At 38.9% G+C, this 14,933-nt stretch overlaps 1 protein-coding gene across 1 annotated transcript in view; it reads right to left on the minus strand.

Annotated features, from left to right (window-relative positions):
• Window positions 1–14,933, minus strand: part of MAP4 (microtubule associated protein 4) — a 286,817-nt gene that overhangs the window by 163,830 nt on the left and 108,054 nt on the right. Inside the window, exon 4 of the mRNA XM_077808533.1 lies at window positions 11,873–11,938. Within this exon, the coding sequence (XP_077664659.1) occupies window positions 11,873–11,938 (66 nt within the window). The remainder of the gene's footprint in view (window positions 1–11,872; window positions 11,939–14,933) is intronic.

Below are 14,933 nucleotides of genomic sequence, written 5' to 3' on the forward strand. Positions count from 1 at the left end.
ATTTATAATATATATCTATGCACACATTTTTCTTGCATCTGTAAGATTTGCCTTCAATGGTATTTGTATCAGAGACCGTAAAGGAACATGCCTATTTGTTAATGTCATTTCCATATAGCAGAATGCTCAAAGCTGCACACACATTTCTAGAAAGAGATAATGAAGATAGAAAGATAATACTCAAGTTTACCCAAACCACTTAATACCATGTGAAGCAGATTCTTTAAGTTCTCACAAAAGTGTTATTTTGATTTAAAAACCAGATCTCAAATATCTGCTTAATTTCATAACTTTACTGTCTATAAATTACTCTAGAAGCATTCAACCCTTTATAAATGAGCCTCCCTTATTTAAAAAACAAGAATACAGACATGAGAAAGTTACTGGTGGGAGGTTCAGCTGCAGTTGTATATGAAAGGTATCTAGAGTAGGAAGGGGAAGTCTGTCATTTTTAAAAAATAAGTCTTCAGAGCATTTGTCACTTACCATAGGTCACTTGGCGTTGCGAAAGGGGAGTTAGTTTAGGCACAATATGTCATAACTTGGGAAAGTTATAGCTCTGATTTCACTGATCCAAATAAGCATTTTTAAATTGGACTCGTTTCAGGTATTACTACTGTGCTTATCATGTTACCTAGGCACCAGACCCAAAACTAGGAATTTGTTCACAGAACCTTACTGCCATTCCTTGCTTCAGCTGCTGGGATGGTTTTCTAATCACATACCCCAGAGCACTGATACCAGGTGAATAGCAGCATTTCTCAAATAGCACTACTTGGCTCCCTGTAGACCATCTCATTAAAAAGCTCAAAGCTGTACAAGGCATGGAGATTACACTACCCTCTCACTCCAAGACAGGATACTTCCAGGTAAAGAGGCATATTGGAAAGGCACTAGTCCCAATGGGGAAGGTGGGGGGGAGGGACGGGGACACACATGCCAAGGCTTGACATGCTGTACTTTTCTGTGGTATAATGGGGCACTTTGGTCTCCACAGCTGTCAATCCTGTACTTTTCTTAAAAATTACATTCAAATTACATTAAAATGTAAAAATATTAATTTATAAGAATTTTTGCTTAGAAGGAGATTTTATTAAAACATTAATGTTCTGGACATTTAACATCTAAGCAAATTGTACATTCTGCAATTTCAGGAATGGTTGCTTGTCTGCTTTCAAAAGAGAGACTAAATTCCTGTGACCAATACGCAGTGCATATTGCGGCATGTCAAAAATCACTTGTGTATGCTAATTTTCTAAAATACAGAAGGTAAGTAAAGTATGATTTGCAGAGGAAAGAATTTTGCAGAGGAAGAAATGGAGGCAGAGATTAAATGACTTGCCCAAAGTTACACTTTTCAGGTAGCACAGCTAGGAGTAGAACCCAGGTCTCGAGTCCAAGGCATCAAAATTCTTTCAGAATTAAGATTCTTCAGCCTAATCATTTCTACTGTGATGGCACAAAGAACAGATTCATTTATAGCTGCTCAGTGTCACTAGTGAAAATTTAAATGTCAGCCTTGAAATGCTATTTTAGTTTATCCAAGAGAAGGTTAAGAGGTGATTTGATCATGGTCTACAAGTACCTAGGTGGGGGGAGGGGGGAATTCTGATAGTAGAGGGCTCTTTAGTGCTGCAGGAAATGGTTGGAAGCTGGACCTGGACACATTCAGACTAGAAATAAGGCTCAATTTTCTAACAATGAGGGTAATTAACCATTGGAACAACTTACCTAAAGATATGATGGATTCTCCATCACTTGAACTCTTGAAAACAAGACTGAATATTTTTCTTAAAGCTATGCTACAGCTCAAACAGAAGTTATTGGCTTGATGCAAAAATTATTGGGTGAGGTTCTCTGGCCTGTGTTATACAGGTCAGACTATCTGATCCCTTTCAGCTTTAAAAATCTGTGAATCTATGAACACAAGGAACTAATATGAATTTTAGTGTCCATTATGCTAGTCCCTCCTGCAATTTTCTAAATATCATCGAGTTTTGTACGTAAACAAGCATATTCCTCCCCTACTCAATCCTGCAGAGACAACATTAGGGCTTCATAGCAGTTATTTCCATTATAACAAACCAATATCAAACTAAGGCTGATATGGTCACTGCAGGATCAAGCTAAAACTGGGATTTTAAGAGAACATTTGTATTCAAAATACAAATACCTTAATAAAAATGATAATTCAGAAAATAGGTGCCAAAGTCAATTGCTTTCGGATGAGTGCTTTACTTATACTGTACTTTTACTCTAAATGTGAGTCTCTCTTTAAAATTTGTATTTATTCATGTGTAAGTTTCACTGGATTTCAGCAAACAGTACATAAGGGATGAAAGCTTCTTCTTGAGGGACTCTTCAATAGATGAAAAGTTCCTGAGAACACTAGCTTCTAAAAATCTTAATATTTTGCAGCAGATGACCAGGAAAGGATCTCTCTCATTGCAATGTTGTCTGAAGTCACTAGAGAGTTTATACTGAAATGGCAAAGAGTCCTGTGGCACCTTATAGACTAACAGACGTACTGGAGCATGAGCTTCCGTGGGTGAATGCCCACAAAATGCATGTATCCGACACCCACGGAAGCTCATGCTCCAGTACGTCTGTTAGTCTATAAGGTGCCACAGGACTCTCTGCTGCTTTTACAGATCCAAACTAACATGGCTACCCCTCTGATACTATACTGAAAAGGTAATTTACTTGATTAATACAAAATCAGTTTATGTACACCCAGTTTGTTTTAAAAGAGCATACCATAATGGCTGTATTGGTATAATGCACTCTCTTTTAAGTGAGGTGGGCAGCTTTACATCTAGCTTCTTAAGAGTCATCCGTGCAGTATGAAAGTGCCAACATAACCAGTTAGCCCCTTCGCAGCACTCAGTGGGCAATGAGAACAAAGAATTACAATATCCTATTCATAGCATACCAGTAAATGTGGAAGACAGGAAGAGGAGTTTAAGCAGCATTTACAGATGTAAATTTTTTAAAACCTAATCTTACACAAAATTACCCTGAAACTTCCTGAGTTTCTAGTGCTCTTCAGTTGCATGATGTACCTAAATTCTCTCCTGTCTCTAGTCCAAATTATCAGTCTCCATGCTTCCTGGTTTTCTTACCTCTTCCTCCTTTCAGCTTTCATCCCATTCTGGATGATTCTTAGAGTCCTCCAAAATCACGGAAAGCAGTTTCAAACTGGCATGACAATTCCCAGAATAATACAACAGGTTTATTTAGCCAGATTCCTTCTTGCTCACTCTGACTTCACTCCATGAGAATTAAGATCCAAATAATTCTTCTCTGGAAAATATGCCATGATGTAAGCCTACTTTTAAGGGCCGAAAGAGCCAACTCTGAGTGTGAAGTCTGGATAGTTCTGAAAACACACCACTATTGAGAACATAGGGGCCAAATAAGCACAAGATGCAGGGGGTGAAGGGGAGGTGTTTGTTTTTTTGAAGTAGGAAACAAGCGTCTTTAATCTCGCATCTTTGAATTTCTCAGGAAAAAAAATCTTCTCATGTCCTACTTTAAGCATTCTTATGTGTAAACAAATTGGATTACCCAATACAAAGTTTGAGGGAGGGCAGAAAATAGGATATCTAGATTCAATCTTGGCTATGAGTTTGCAACCAATGCCTCCATTACACTCATTATGGTAGCTGGAAGAAATGTGGTTTGATTTATTTTCTCCTCCACTGGAATGGTATGGAATATACTTTGCATAAATAATATTTTTCTTCCCTGCTGATCCCTCAAAAATTAAGTGTTTTTCTTTCAGGACATGTGCTTTAGTTGTTACGTGTCACTTCCATGCACTGCCTAACTTTCATATGCAGGTGCTTATGAGCAGTATTTGGGTGTCTTAATACTAATTTGAGTGCCCCAACATGGAATTGGACACCTAGTGCAGTTCTCTGGATTTGAAAGTTTGATCCGTGTGTGTTGTGGAAGACACGTGATTTTATTCTTTGTATTAATTTTTAAGTAGTACCTGAATCATGTAGTTCACCCAAGTTATTAAGGCTCCTTTTACTGAACAAACTACACTTAAAATGGTTCTCTGATGAGGAGAGAAGTCTCTTCCAGTAGCTATTTAGACAGCAAGTTATCCCAACCTTCAGACCATTTTCCTCCTACAGGAACTTCTCCTTTGGCATTTACAGACACACAATTAGAAAATATTGTAATTTTATAACAAACCCTAAGCAATACTTAGGAATAAGAATCAAGGTCAGTCTGGATGACTTTAGATATTGACTTTAAACAAAAGTTTGTCTCTCATAGAACACCAAGAAGATTCCCACCAAGGTGCAGTTATTGAGCTGTTAGTGCAAGGTGTTTATTAGGTGGTTTATTCAGCAAAGTGATATACAGCATCACAATATACAAACTATTGGAATCCAACAAAATATACAAATTTAGAGGCATAAATTAAGTTATAAAATATTCTGAAAAAGGTTTTACATTATCTCGTGCAACTGGGCAATAAAGCCTGGAGTGCATATGCAGTTTAAATAAAGCAATTCTCAAGCCTGGTAGCTTCCTGAAAATTTGAGAAGAGTACTTTGACATACACAGTTACTGCACTAAGTCTTTAACAAGATGCAGTGTACATTTTTCTTTCTTATGACATACAAAAAGGCATAACTGGAAACCACAAGGAAAAATCGATTCTCCCTTCCCCACCCCCTGAGAAACGTGTGTTACATTTCACTCCAGAAAGTCACAGCATTAGACATGCATGACAACCTTGATCTGTCTGTTAGACGGAAATTTACTAAAGGACACTTCAACAGTGAAATAAACTCAAAATAAGTCTTTGGAAATTTGCAATACACATCTCAAACAAAAAACATGATTAAAAGAAAATACAAAAAATGGCGAAAAAAATAATTGAATAAGTTTTGGTCCTGTGATAAAGTGTGATGAATTATGCAAATCAGTAGTTGATAGTAACTAGATTCACAGGGGAGCCTCAGTTTTCATTATCGACTTTTGCTTTGTTCTGTCTGACACTGTTATGGCTGGGTAGTGGTGACAAATGTTAAGGCTGATTTTGCTAAAAATGGAACTGCTAGTTTTCTGAACTTCTTTGGCACAGTTTTTCTGTAAGGCAACTTTACCAGACTAACTGCCACAACGCTAAATATTTCCACCCAAACAATTTATTAAAAAGAGATGTATATCCAGCATAATAAAACCACTTGGGGAGTTTAATTTTCAGTTGCAGGTACCTAGAGCTTGGGACACAGATAGCATTGCCCACCTCCTCTGGAGGGGAAGAATGACTTGCGTCACTAAGCAAAAATTCCTCCAGGCTTCATAATGACAGGTTCCACTAAAAATATTTCCCTGGGATGCCCCCTCTTTACTCAGTCACTGGTCTTTGTCCAGAAGTCCCAAATCCCTGGTAGTGAGTCCCATAACATCCTTTTAAGAGAATGATATATCGAGGATGGAGAAAGATCATCAAAGCATCATTGGTTTTTCAGCCAACCAAGCAGAAATATTGTGGCTATTACAAAAACATTTCCCAATGGCCCTATAACACCATGTGACAGACCACCACTAAAGATAGTTTGCTACATAAAAATGCATAAAGCTAGAATGGGATCTTGGTATGGCCTGATTGCCAATGTACCTTGAATCCCAAGTGCCACTCTTATTCTAGTACAGAGGACCAAAAGAGTTTTATTAATGCACTTCAGTCATGACCTGGTATTCCAGTCCTGGCCTCTAAAAGGATCACCAGTCTTTGCAAATCATGTGGTAGCTCAGCAATGCATAAAAACAGAGACCAGATAGGAATACCAAAATTTTTCACTTCCGCATTTTAAATTTTTTTCATAGGCCACAGTCTCTTATCAGGAAATAAAGAGATGTAAATTTCCTATAGTAATCCTAACACTGTAACTGTTACTGTTCAGAGCTCTCAGTAAATTGGGATTGTGAATTGTCAGCTTCAAATTAATGAGGCTTTGAATAAGTAAAGGCAGTAAGTTCACATTAATTGGAGAGTGAAAAGCTTCTCAAATTCTGATATATGTCATTAAACAGACTGATTACATAGAAGCATAGAACCATAGGGTTAGACGGGACCACAAGGGTCATCTTGTCTAACCCCCTGCCAAGATGCAGGTATAGGGGGAAAAGAAGGTATAAAGGAGACACATACCAGCGTCGGTGGAGACTGAGAGAGTTCTAAAGCTAAACCAAGATGGGTCACTACTTTCATTAGAGACCTTCAAGAAAAAACCCAGAGTACTGCAATGAGCAGCACTGGCAACTCAACAGGTAACGCGAGGCTTGCCATCCCTCCAGGATTGTCCTGGAGTCTCCAGGATTGTCCTGGAGTCTCCAGGATTGTCCTGGAGTCTCCAGGAATTAAAGATTAATCTTTAATTAAAGACTGTCATGTAACAAAACTCCAGGAATACCTCCAGCCAAAACTGGCAATCCTAGGTAATGCCCTTCCAGTGACTCATTGTACAAATGCCCCAATATGGTTACGGTGTCACTGCAAGCCACCTGACCATTAAAGGTTCTGTGATGCTTTTCACCGACATCAGAATATTGGCGCCATTGTCGTGGCCTCGTGAAGATCTGGATAATCATATTTAGACTCCTGATACTGCTTCACGTGTCCAGAATTGTTACACACAGCACTGTGCTTGGCTAAAATACTGTGTTCAACCCCAGCACTGGCTGCATTTTGAAAGGAATTCTGTTTGTACAGTTTGTACAGTGCTACATGTTAGGCTATTAATTTTTCCATGAGCAAATTGAGTGTGAAACTGCTTTCCTGAACTTAGTGACAGTCTCTCTAGTGGACTGATGTCTCAAACTGAAAATATTAAATGTGTGAGATGTCCTTATGAACATTGCATAAAACTAGGGCCAAGACTAAGATTTACTTTATAGCAGAGCCCATTCAAAAAGCATTCCCTGGTCTAGAAAAATTCAGTCTCAGTACTGCATCAAAATCCACCTATGTGTTATAGCAGTTAATGTGCTCTAGAAGTGTATGCCTTTGGTACACTATTTTTATATTTTGTCTATACATATATTTGTTAGCAGCAGATCAAGCATGTGCATATAAGGACTGCACGTGAGGGCAGTATTTATTATGAAGTCTCTATTATTAAGGAAAAATCTACACCTCAATGCCAATTCTACTGTAGTAGCAAAACTTTTCACATGAAAGACTTGAATTATATCTATGCTGGAATAGCAGCAGGAATTGCAAATGACATGCTGAACATAGAGACAGATCTGCGGGAGTTCAAAGAGGCACTGTTTCTTTCAGTATGGTTGGAGCCTTGTCAGATAATTATTTTGTTAGACATTTGACAAGTTAAATGTAGTTCTTGACATCTGTTTTATTGCTCAGATTCATTCTTTATACTTCTTGAGGGCAGATAAAAATAATTTGCATCTGAGCCCCATGCCTTTCCCACAAAAGTACTCACCACACATAAAAGTTGTAATTAAAACGGAACTCTTCTTTTGCTTCCAATTTTGAAGTAGTCAGTGCAGTATCAATGTGATTTGCTTTACTGAGACTCAGGGTGCGAAAACAATTGCTTTTTTTTTTGGTGGGGGGGGTTAACCAATGATTAGTGGATGCCAGTTGGATAAAAGAATTTTCTTTAAATAAATAAAAAAGAAAGCTCCTTAGGTCTAAGTAGATGCAAATTTGGGAATTATATTTAAAGTCTCTATAGTAGATCCCATAAAGAGCCACCTCTTTCTAGCAAAGAAAATGGCATCATTAAATTTAAATCCTTATTCACAAAGGTTTCTAAGCAGCAAGGACAAAGGCAGGTGGAACTCAGGATTACCCTAAGGATGTGTTCAGTGATGGTGAAAAGAGGAGGAGAGCTGCAGTCATGGTGGACCCATCCCCTATGAAAGCACAGCTTGGATTTACTGTCAAACCCTTCATTAAGAATTAAAACCCCAGTGAATTTTTAATATTTTTAAAAGATGGATTAAATAAAAATGGAATTGTAAAGGTAAGTTAAAAAGTAATCTTGACAAATTGCTAAAATTGTGCAGTTAAAAAAATCTGTCATGCATGTTTGTGCTTACACAAAGAAAGGAAGGTTTCAACAAGCACTGCAGAGAGAGGGAGGAGGAGGAGGAAGAGGAGGGCTGATCAGCTGACAGCAGAAGTGGGACGGTAGAGCTACACGTTTCTTCTACACGTAAAGTCCAGGGATGTAAAGCAAGAGCTCTGTAAAATGCCGAAGGTTTTAGAACTGTAATGGCAGGTAGAAAAGGACACTGGTCTTGTGTCAGTAGCAGCCCCAGTGTTAGAAGACAGTCTAGGCTTCTAGGAGGAGAAAATAGAAAAGGAGGGAAAGAAATAGGAGAAGGGAAAGGGAAGGGGAAGGGCAAAAAAGCGTAAATCATTAGTAAACATGAACATTAATGCAGCAAACTGCACATCAAGCAATATTTCATTTAGTGCTGATAGCAGACCTTTCCAGAGACCAATTCAGAAAAAGGAAACTTCATTTTTACAAAAAAGTCTGAAAAAGTCTCACTTCATGCAAGAGCAGACAACTGTGCTACATGCAGAAATTAGCTGTGGTAAATCTAGATTAGTGGCAAAGTGCTGTTGAGAGAATGGCAGTTCACAATGTCTCTAAAAAGGAGGATTTGCATTAAAAACTGTACCCAGCAAGATATATTTCTGTGAATTGGTTTTAAGGAGAGGAAAAACCACTAGACATGCAAGATCCAATACTGCCAGGTACTAAACATTATGCGAGGTGCTGAGTACCCTTAGCTCCTACTTAAATCAGCAAGTGTTGAAAATGCTCAGCACTTGCAGAATTGGGCCCTTAATTAGAAAGTAAATATAGGAAAATTAACCACACAAATCTTTCACTTACATTCTGACATCCTGCACTCAATGTTTCCTCCAAGGATACCCCACAACTCTACTATAGTCTGGATATTCCAGCCAGGGAAAACAACAACAGAAACCAGCCTTGCGGGGTTTGGCATCACACTGTAAAATTCCCTTTTGTGTTGGGGTATCCAGACTTTTGGGGCTTCTCTGTATGGGGACACTCAGGAAGGTTCAGGCAAATCAACGAAAGCCATGAACTGAATGTGCATAAATTAAAGTGTGGTAATCCCCATATGGATGCTTTCTCGTTCAGAGTAAATTGGCTTTAGTTCACTGTAATTTAATCCTTTGTGGAGGTATATCTACACTGCAATTAGGAGGCGTGAATGCAGCTTGTGTAAGACTACCAGAGCTAGTTTTGATTGAGTTAGCTCACTAAAAATAGCAGAGAAGCTGAAGCCATAGCAGCATGGGCTAGATGCCCAAGCACAAGCCCACCCAGGATACTGGGTAAATACTTGAGCAGCTAGCTTGTGCCATAGCAGCTTCACTGCTATTTCTAGTGAGCTAGCTCAGGTATGCCTACATGTGCTGCAAGCACACCTCCCGATCGTAGTTAAGACGTACCCTAAGGCCACTTTACCAGTGAGCGAGCGCACCCACAGAGAGGAGTTAAAGCATTTTGAGTTACGAACATTCACTTCACACTTTTAGTTGATTCACCTCAACTTTCCTAGAGTCCCCATGTAGACATGCCCTTAATATAATAAAGGGAGTGCTAAACTGGGAAAAGCCGGGGGGGGGAAGGGGGGGAGGCCTTTTTTCAGACCTGATTAATCCTAACCACTGTATACTCCAGATAACTGCAGAGAATGTTATATGTAATGAAAGTCATCAAGTCAATGTCCCATTGAATCAGGCTCCAAATACATTCCACTGCAGAAGGAGAAAAAAAGCATAACTATGTGGCTCTGTTTTGCAAAGCTCTCCATGATCTCACTCTACTTCTGTATCACCTGTTTGTCACCACAATTCTGAAGTTATGGAACCTTCTCTGCAGCTCCTGCTCTCTGGAACAGTCTTTCTGGATTTTCCCAGCTCATCAACTGTTCATCTCCCTTCAAATCTCATTTGAAAAAGTCTCTCCCTTGTCTGTGCCTCTTAATATCATTCTCCCTCTATTATTTAACTAACTATTGGAGATCAGTGTCGTGAGACATTTTGAAAAGACTACAGTTGTATTATACACATTTCCCATTACTCTGAAAACCCTATGTTAGTTGATGTTTAAATGACTACTTAAGCTTCCATATTGCTATTCCTATCACTCTGAAGTTGCCTTTAGACAACCTCTAACAAGAAAAAATTCTGAACTCCAAACCTCACAAACTTAGACCTCAAAACAGAACCTATTGATAACAAACAGGCTGCTGTCCCCTACAAAGGTCTTTGCTTGTGTTGTTAGCATTTAGCATCTGAGAGGTTAAAATTAATTTGTTATGGTTTACTGAAGACTACCCTTTAAAGACGACTATTACTAAACTCCAGAATCATTCATTCAAAAGAGGACCATGGTGCACCAGTACAGTCAGTTACACATACTTACAATGTCATAATGGGATAAGTCTGGATTCCACTTCTTCCAGCATATATATAATACTGAAAAGAGCAACTGAAGTGGATTGAGAGAGGCTCAGGGGTCACCTTAATTTTATTCTTTCCTGTAAAAATCTACAGCTTTATTCTGACAAGCATTTACAAAAGCAGGTTAAGCACAGAGACTAATGCTGTATTTGTAAATCCTCATCCTCCCAATAAATGCATCCAATTTAACCACATATGCACTAAAAATTAAATAATTCTCTAAAAGCACAAGTACTGACCACAACAAGAGTTTTCTGCCCCTTCATAGCCTCAGGAAGCTTGTTTTTCTTGAGCCTGGACCTGAAGACCAACATAAGTGTAACATGCTACCCCAGGAGGTTCCAATTTGGCTGGGATCACTGTCAAAATAACGTTTTTAGCCTCTATTTGGAGCTAGTGATTCAGGAGACCAGCAAATACCTCCAGTCAACGCCAACAATGACAATCACCTCTGAACAACTGTATACTTGGTAGAGCAAAAATTACTACAATGTAAGAGCTTTGGCTGATCAACCATTTCTCCCCCCTTCACTACAAAAGAAAAGTTACCTATTACTGGAATACTTGTTTACAGCTGGGTATTTTCCCCAAAGGACCTACCTTAATATTTTTGGTGATAGTGATATCCAAGATACAACAACAAGCTAAATGCAATGAGCAAAAATAGGACAAATAATGCATGTCCCTGACAGACGTGAAGTTTAATCACTCATTCAGATCCTGTCACAGGATATTTATGTAGAGATTTGCCCATTTAGTCATGGCATGTGTCTTAAAATACCAAGTTATTATGTTCTGCTGTTAAGAGATGGATTTAGGAGGACTTCAAAACTTCAACTTTGATAGCACGCTGCCAAAGTGAGAATCTAAGAATGTCGGGGGAAAAACTGAGAAGAGAAGATGAACAACCAGACCACAGTGAACTTCTCCTAGCAGCTGATGATCACACTGCACTTTGAAACTGGGGAGAACAACATGGGAAGTTCATACTCAAAATAGAGTAGACTTAGTCCAGGTAATGTTAGGGCTTCATTGGAAAGTCTTTTTAATATATCAGTATCTCAGATACATCTTCCTTAGGTTAACTGTGGCTACAGTACATGAAGCCTTCTAAAAGGGGCTTTCCTACATATGAGCAATTCTGGTATAGAAGATGCGTTTAAACTAAGCTAAAACTTTTTAGAAAAATCAAGGTTCACTGGGCAGTGAGCAGCTCTTCAGCAAGTACCAAATAAATACTGAAAAGCTCATAGAAAAGAATACTTTGCCAGAACAAAGTTCATCTAGTAGGTTCTGACTGCACCAGAGGAAATAGGTAAGTCTTCCAAAGCTTTGTGTTTAACTCAGACATTACTCTCTTACCTGTACTGTCATCATCTATTCCATGGTCACCATTTTCTAGCACTGCTGGTCCAACAGCTGAAGTACCTGCAATAACCACAGAGAATATCAACCGGTGGGGAGATGTTACTCCTAACCTATATAAGGTTCATCTCAAAACTTTTCGCCAAGATGTTTTTTTTCCCCTCAATACTGCTCAATCCACACCCCAGATCTTCTCTCTGACTGCCACTCCCACCTCCCTTGTATCAGGGTAGGGGGAACAAGCCACACACCTCATTGAGTCAGAAAAGCCAAATTAACCACTCACCAGTACCATCAATACTTCCTAAGAGAGTGCCGTATTCCAGGCACACAGTCTGTTGCTTAGTCCCATGAAAGTGACCCACAGAATTATAACCTGGGTCTTCTGCAACAACTCACACCACAATTGCGATTATCCAAATCATCTTGGGGATGAACCTTGGACTAAACTGGCTTCCAAAAGGCAACCCCAGAGCAGAATTCCCTTAAAGGATATTCAATAAAGTGTCAGAGTAGCAGCCGTGTTAGTCTGTATCCGCTTATGCTCAAATAAATTTGTTAGTCTCTAAGGTGCCACAAGTACTCTTTTTCTTTTTTCAATAAAGTGTGCCTTTGAAATTTTATTCATCTAACAAAGATAGGCCCTCCTTACTGTACTACTCATTGCTATATTGCATATGGATACTGTCATTACAGCAAAGGCTGTATTACACAAAAACCCTGAGCATAATCTGTTCCAGAAAGAGAAGCTTGCATCTGACTTTCTGAAGCAAGCTCTGGAGTAAGAGACCATTATACAAGAGGTCTCAATACAAATGTAACATATAACCGAGATAAGAAGTGCTTTTGCTCATCCTGAGTGCCCTTTTGAGGGTGACATCCATTTTCCTCCCAGAGAATATTTGAGCCCTGAGGAGACTGACATAGGAGTCCTAGTACTTGAAATTGTTGCCTTTACCCTTTTGGACAAACCACTGTTATCTTAGCCTTATAATTTGTGGAGCTTCCAAAATGCTTTTGGGATACAATCTAAGTGACTCCATTCCTTAACCATGTCCAACTCAGCTTCATTAAAAGAAAGAGTTGGGAGGTTTAGTGTGAGTCCAGAACTGTTACCCTGCATGACAAAGACAAGACTAGGGAGAGACACTCTTGTCTCCCCGGCTGACATGAAACTAACATTTTACAGTTATGGACTAATCCTAGAATAATGATGGAAACTGACATTCTTATTTCAGCTAGTCAAAGCTGAAATCAATAAATATGGTTCAGGATATTTACCTAAGAAAATTTCAATTGAGACACATTATAAAGCATATGCATTCAAGTTTATTTATTTTTGTCTATTACATGAGCACTTAGCTGGATAATGCCTACAAAAGTCAACACGAGACATTGCTAAAACCCAGCTCTCATCTCCTAAAATATGTCACGCATCATCAGTATTTAACAAAACTAATAACTAAAGTGAACAATAAAAAGCTGTTTTCATTACAAATAAAATCAGTCCTATAAATAGGGGAGCTTAAAGGCAGTATAATGAAAGGTGTTCAGCCTTCAACTTGTTTAATGATATTCACGGTTTCAAGATCAGAGTCCTTCCTCCTCCAAGATTACTTAAAAGAATTTCCTTGGGAATATTAGGATTTATACCCTGCCTAAACTCAGAAGGCAGTTGAGTACTGCGAGATCCAGTGGCTAGGTCAGAGGACTGGGAATCAGGAGATCTGGGGTTAACCCCAGATTGGCCACTCACTCTGTGTGACTTTGGGAAAGTTATACAATTCCCATGTGGCTCAGTTTCCCCAACTGTAACATGGGAAAAGTGAGGCTTAGTTATCTTTGAAAAAGAATTTGAGATCTATGGATGAGAAGCATTATGAAAGCATTAGTACCCTTTGTACTCTAATTACTAGAAAATGCATATATTGCTCTATTACCCACGGAGTTCTCTAACCATCCAAATATGTTTATACAATTCAATATTGATCCCACAATCCCATGAACACAGAACTGCTTAGGGTCAGTAACTATATCCACTTCATGCTTTCTGGAGCAGTATGCAGAAGAAAGGCTACAATTTAATATAAAAGCCTGTCATTCTCCAAAATACACAGTGATCTTTAACAGCTGGATTCTGTTGGAATTAATGTTGTGAGCCAGGTTGCCAGCATTATTGGACATCTTCAGACTACCACTTCAAGCAGACATAAGGCCATTTAGTAAAATGGCAATACTGTATCCTGCTGGCAACAAGCCCTGTGCAATAAAGGAACTATTGGAATACCCTATCTTTTCTTCCAAAAGCTGCTGCTCAGCTTCTAGGAACTGATCCCTGTTTACAGTTGTAAAAAGCATAGTAAAGACAAGCAACTGCAGGAATCATACAGAGCAGCAAGAATTATTTTATTCTAGTTAATGGTAAAGAACATGCTTCTTTTAACAGAACCTCAGCATCTCTGGTTGTTAGCTTTATGTTATGCACTGGGGCACCAATTTTTATCTGTAACCAGGAGGAATAACATTTTTATTTTAAATGAAAAACGAGACTTTCCGGGGAGAAAAAGTTAAGACACCATTCATTAATGAGTGCTTTGTAAATTAAGGGTTAAAAACTAGAGTCTGACTTTCTATCTAATCCTGCAAAGGGTAGGGACTAGAACAGCTGCATTGTACCTCAATGCTCATTCTGACTCAGCTGTGCTTGCTGACAAATTAGTATAGCTAACACAGCTATCTTTAAGTGATGTCCATGTTAAGTGACAATAGGTTGCATAGCATGCAGCACTCAACAGGATCAATACAGGCATATTCCTACATTCCTTTGCAACAGCTTCAAGTTATCCAAGCAGAGTCCCTCCTTTTCACCCACTCAAACTTTAGGCAAAATCCTCCTCCTCAATCCCTAACCTTGTGTCAGCAATTCAGAAAATAGTAGGCCAGTTAAGTGAGTGGGACTAGAAAGCCATGATCATTTCACTCCCCTAGTGTTCTGAAAGTAAGCATCACTGACCATCACTGAGATCACCTGCTGAAACTGTGTCAGTTTTCTACACTG

The sequence above is a fragment of the Eretmochelys imbricata genome, chromosome 2 (genome assembly GCF_965152235.1).
Source record: "Eretmochelys imbricata isolate rEreImb1 chromosome 2, rEreImb1.hap1, whole genome shotgun sequence".
Lineage (NCBI taxonomy): Eukaryota > Metazoa > Chordata > Testudines > Cheloniidae > Eretmochelys > Eretmochelys imbricata.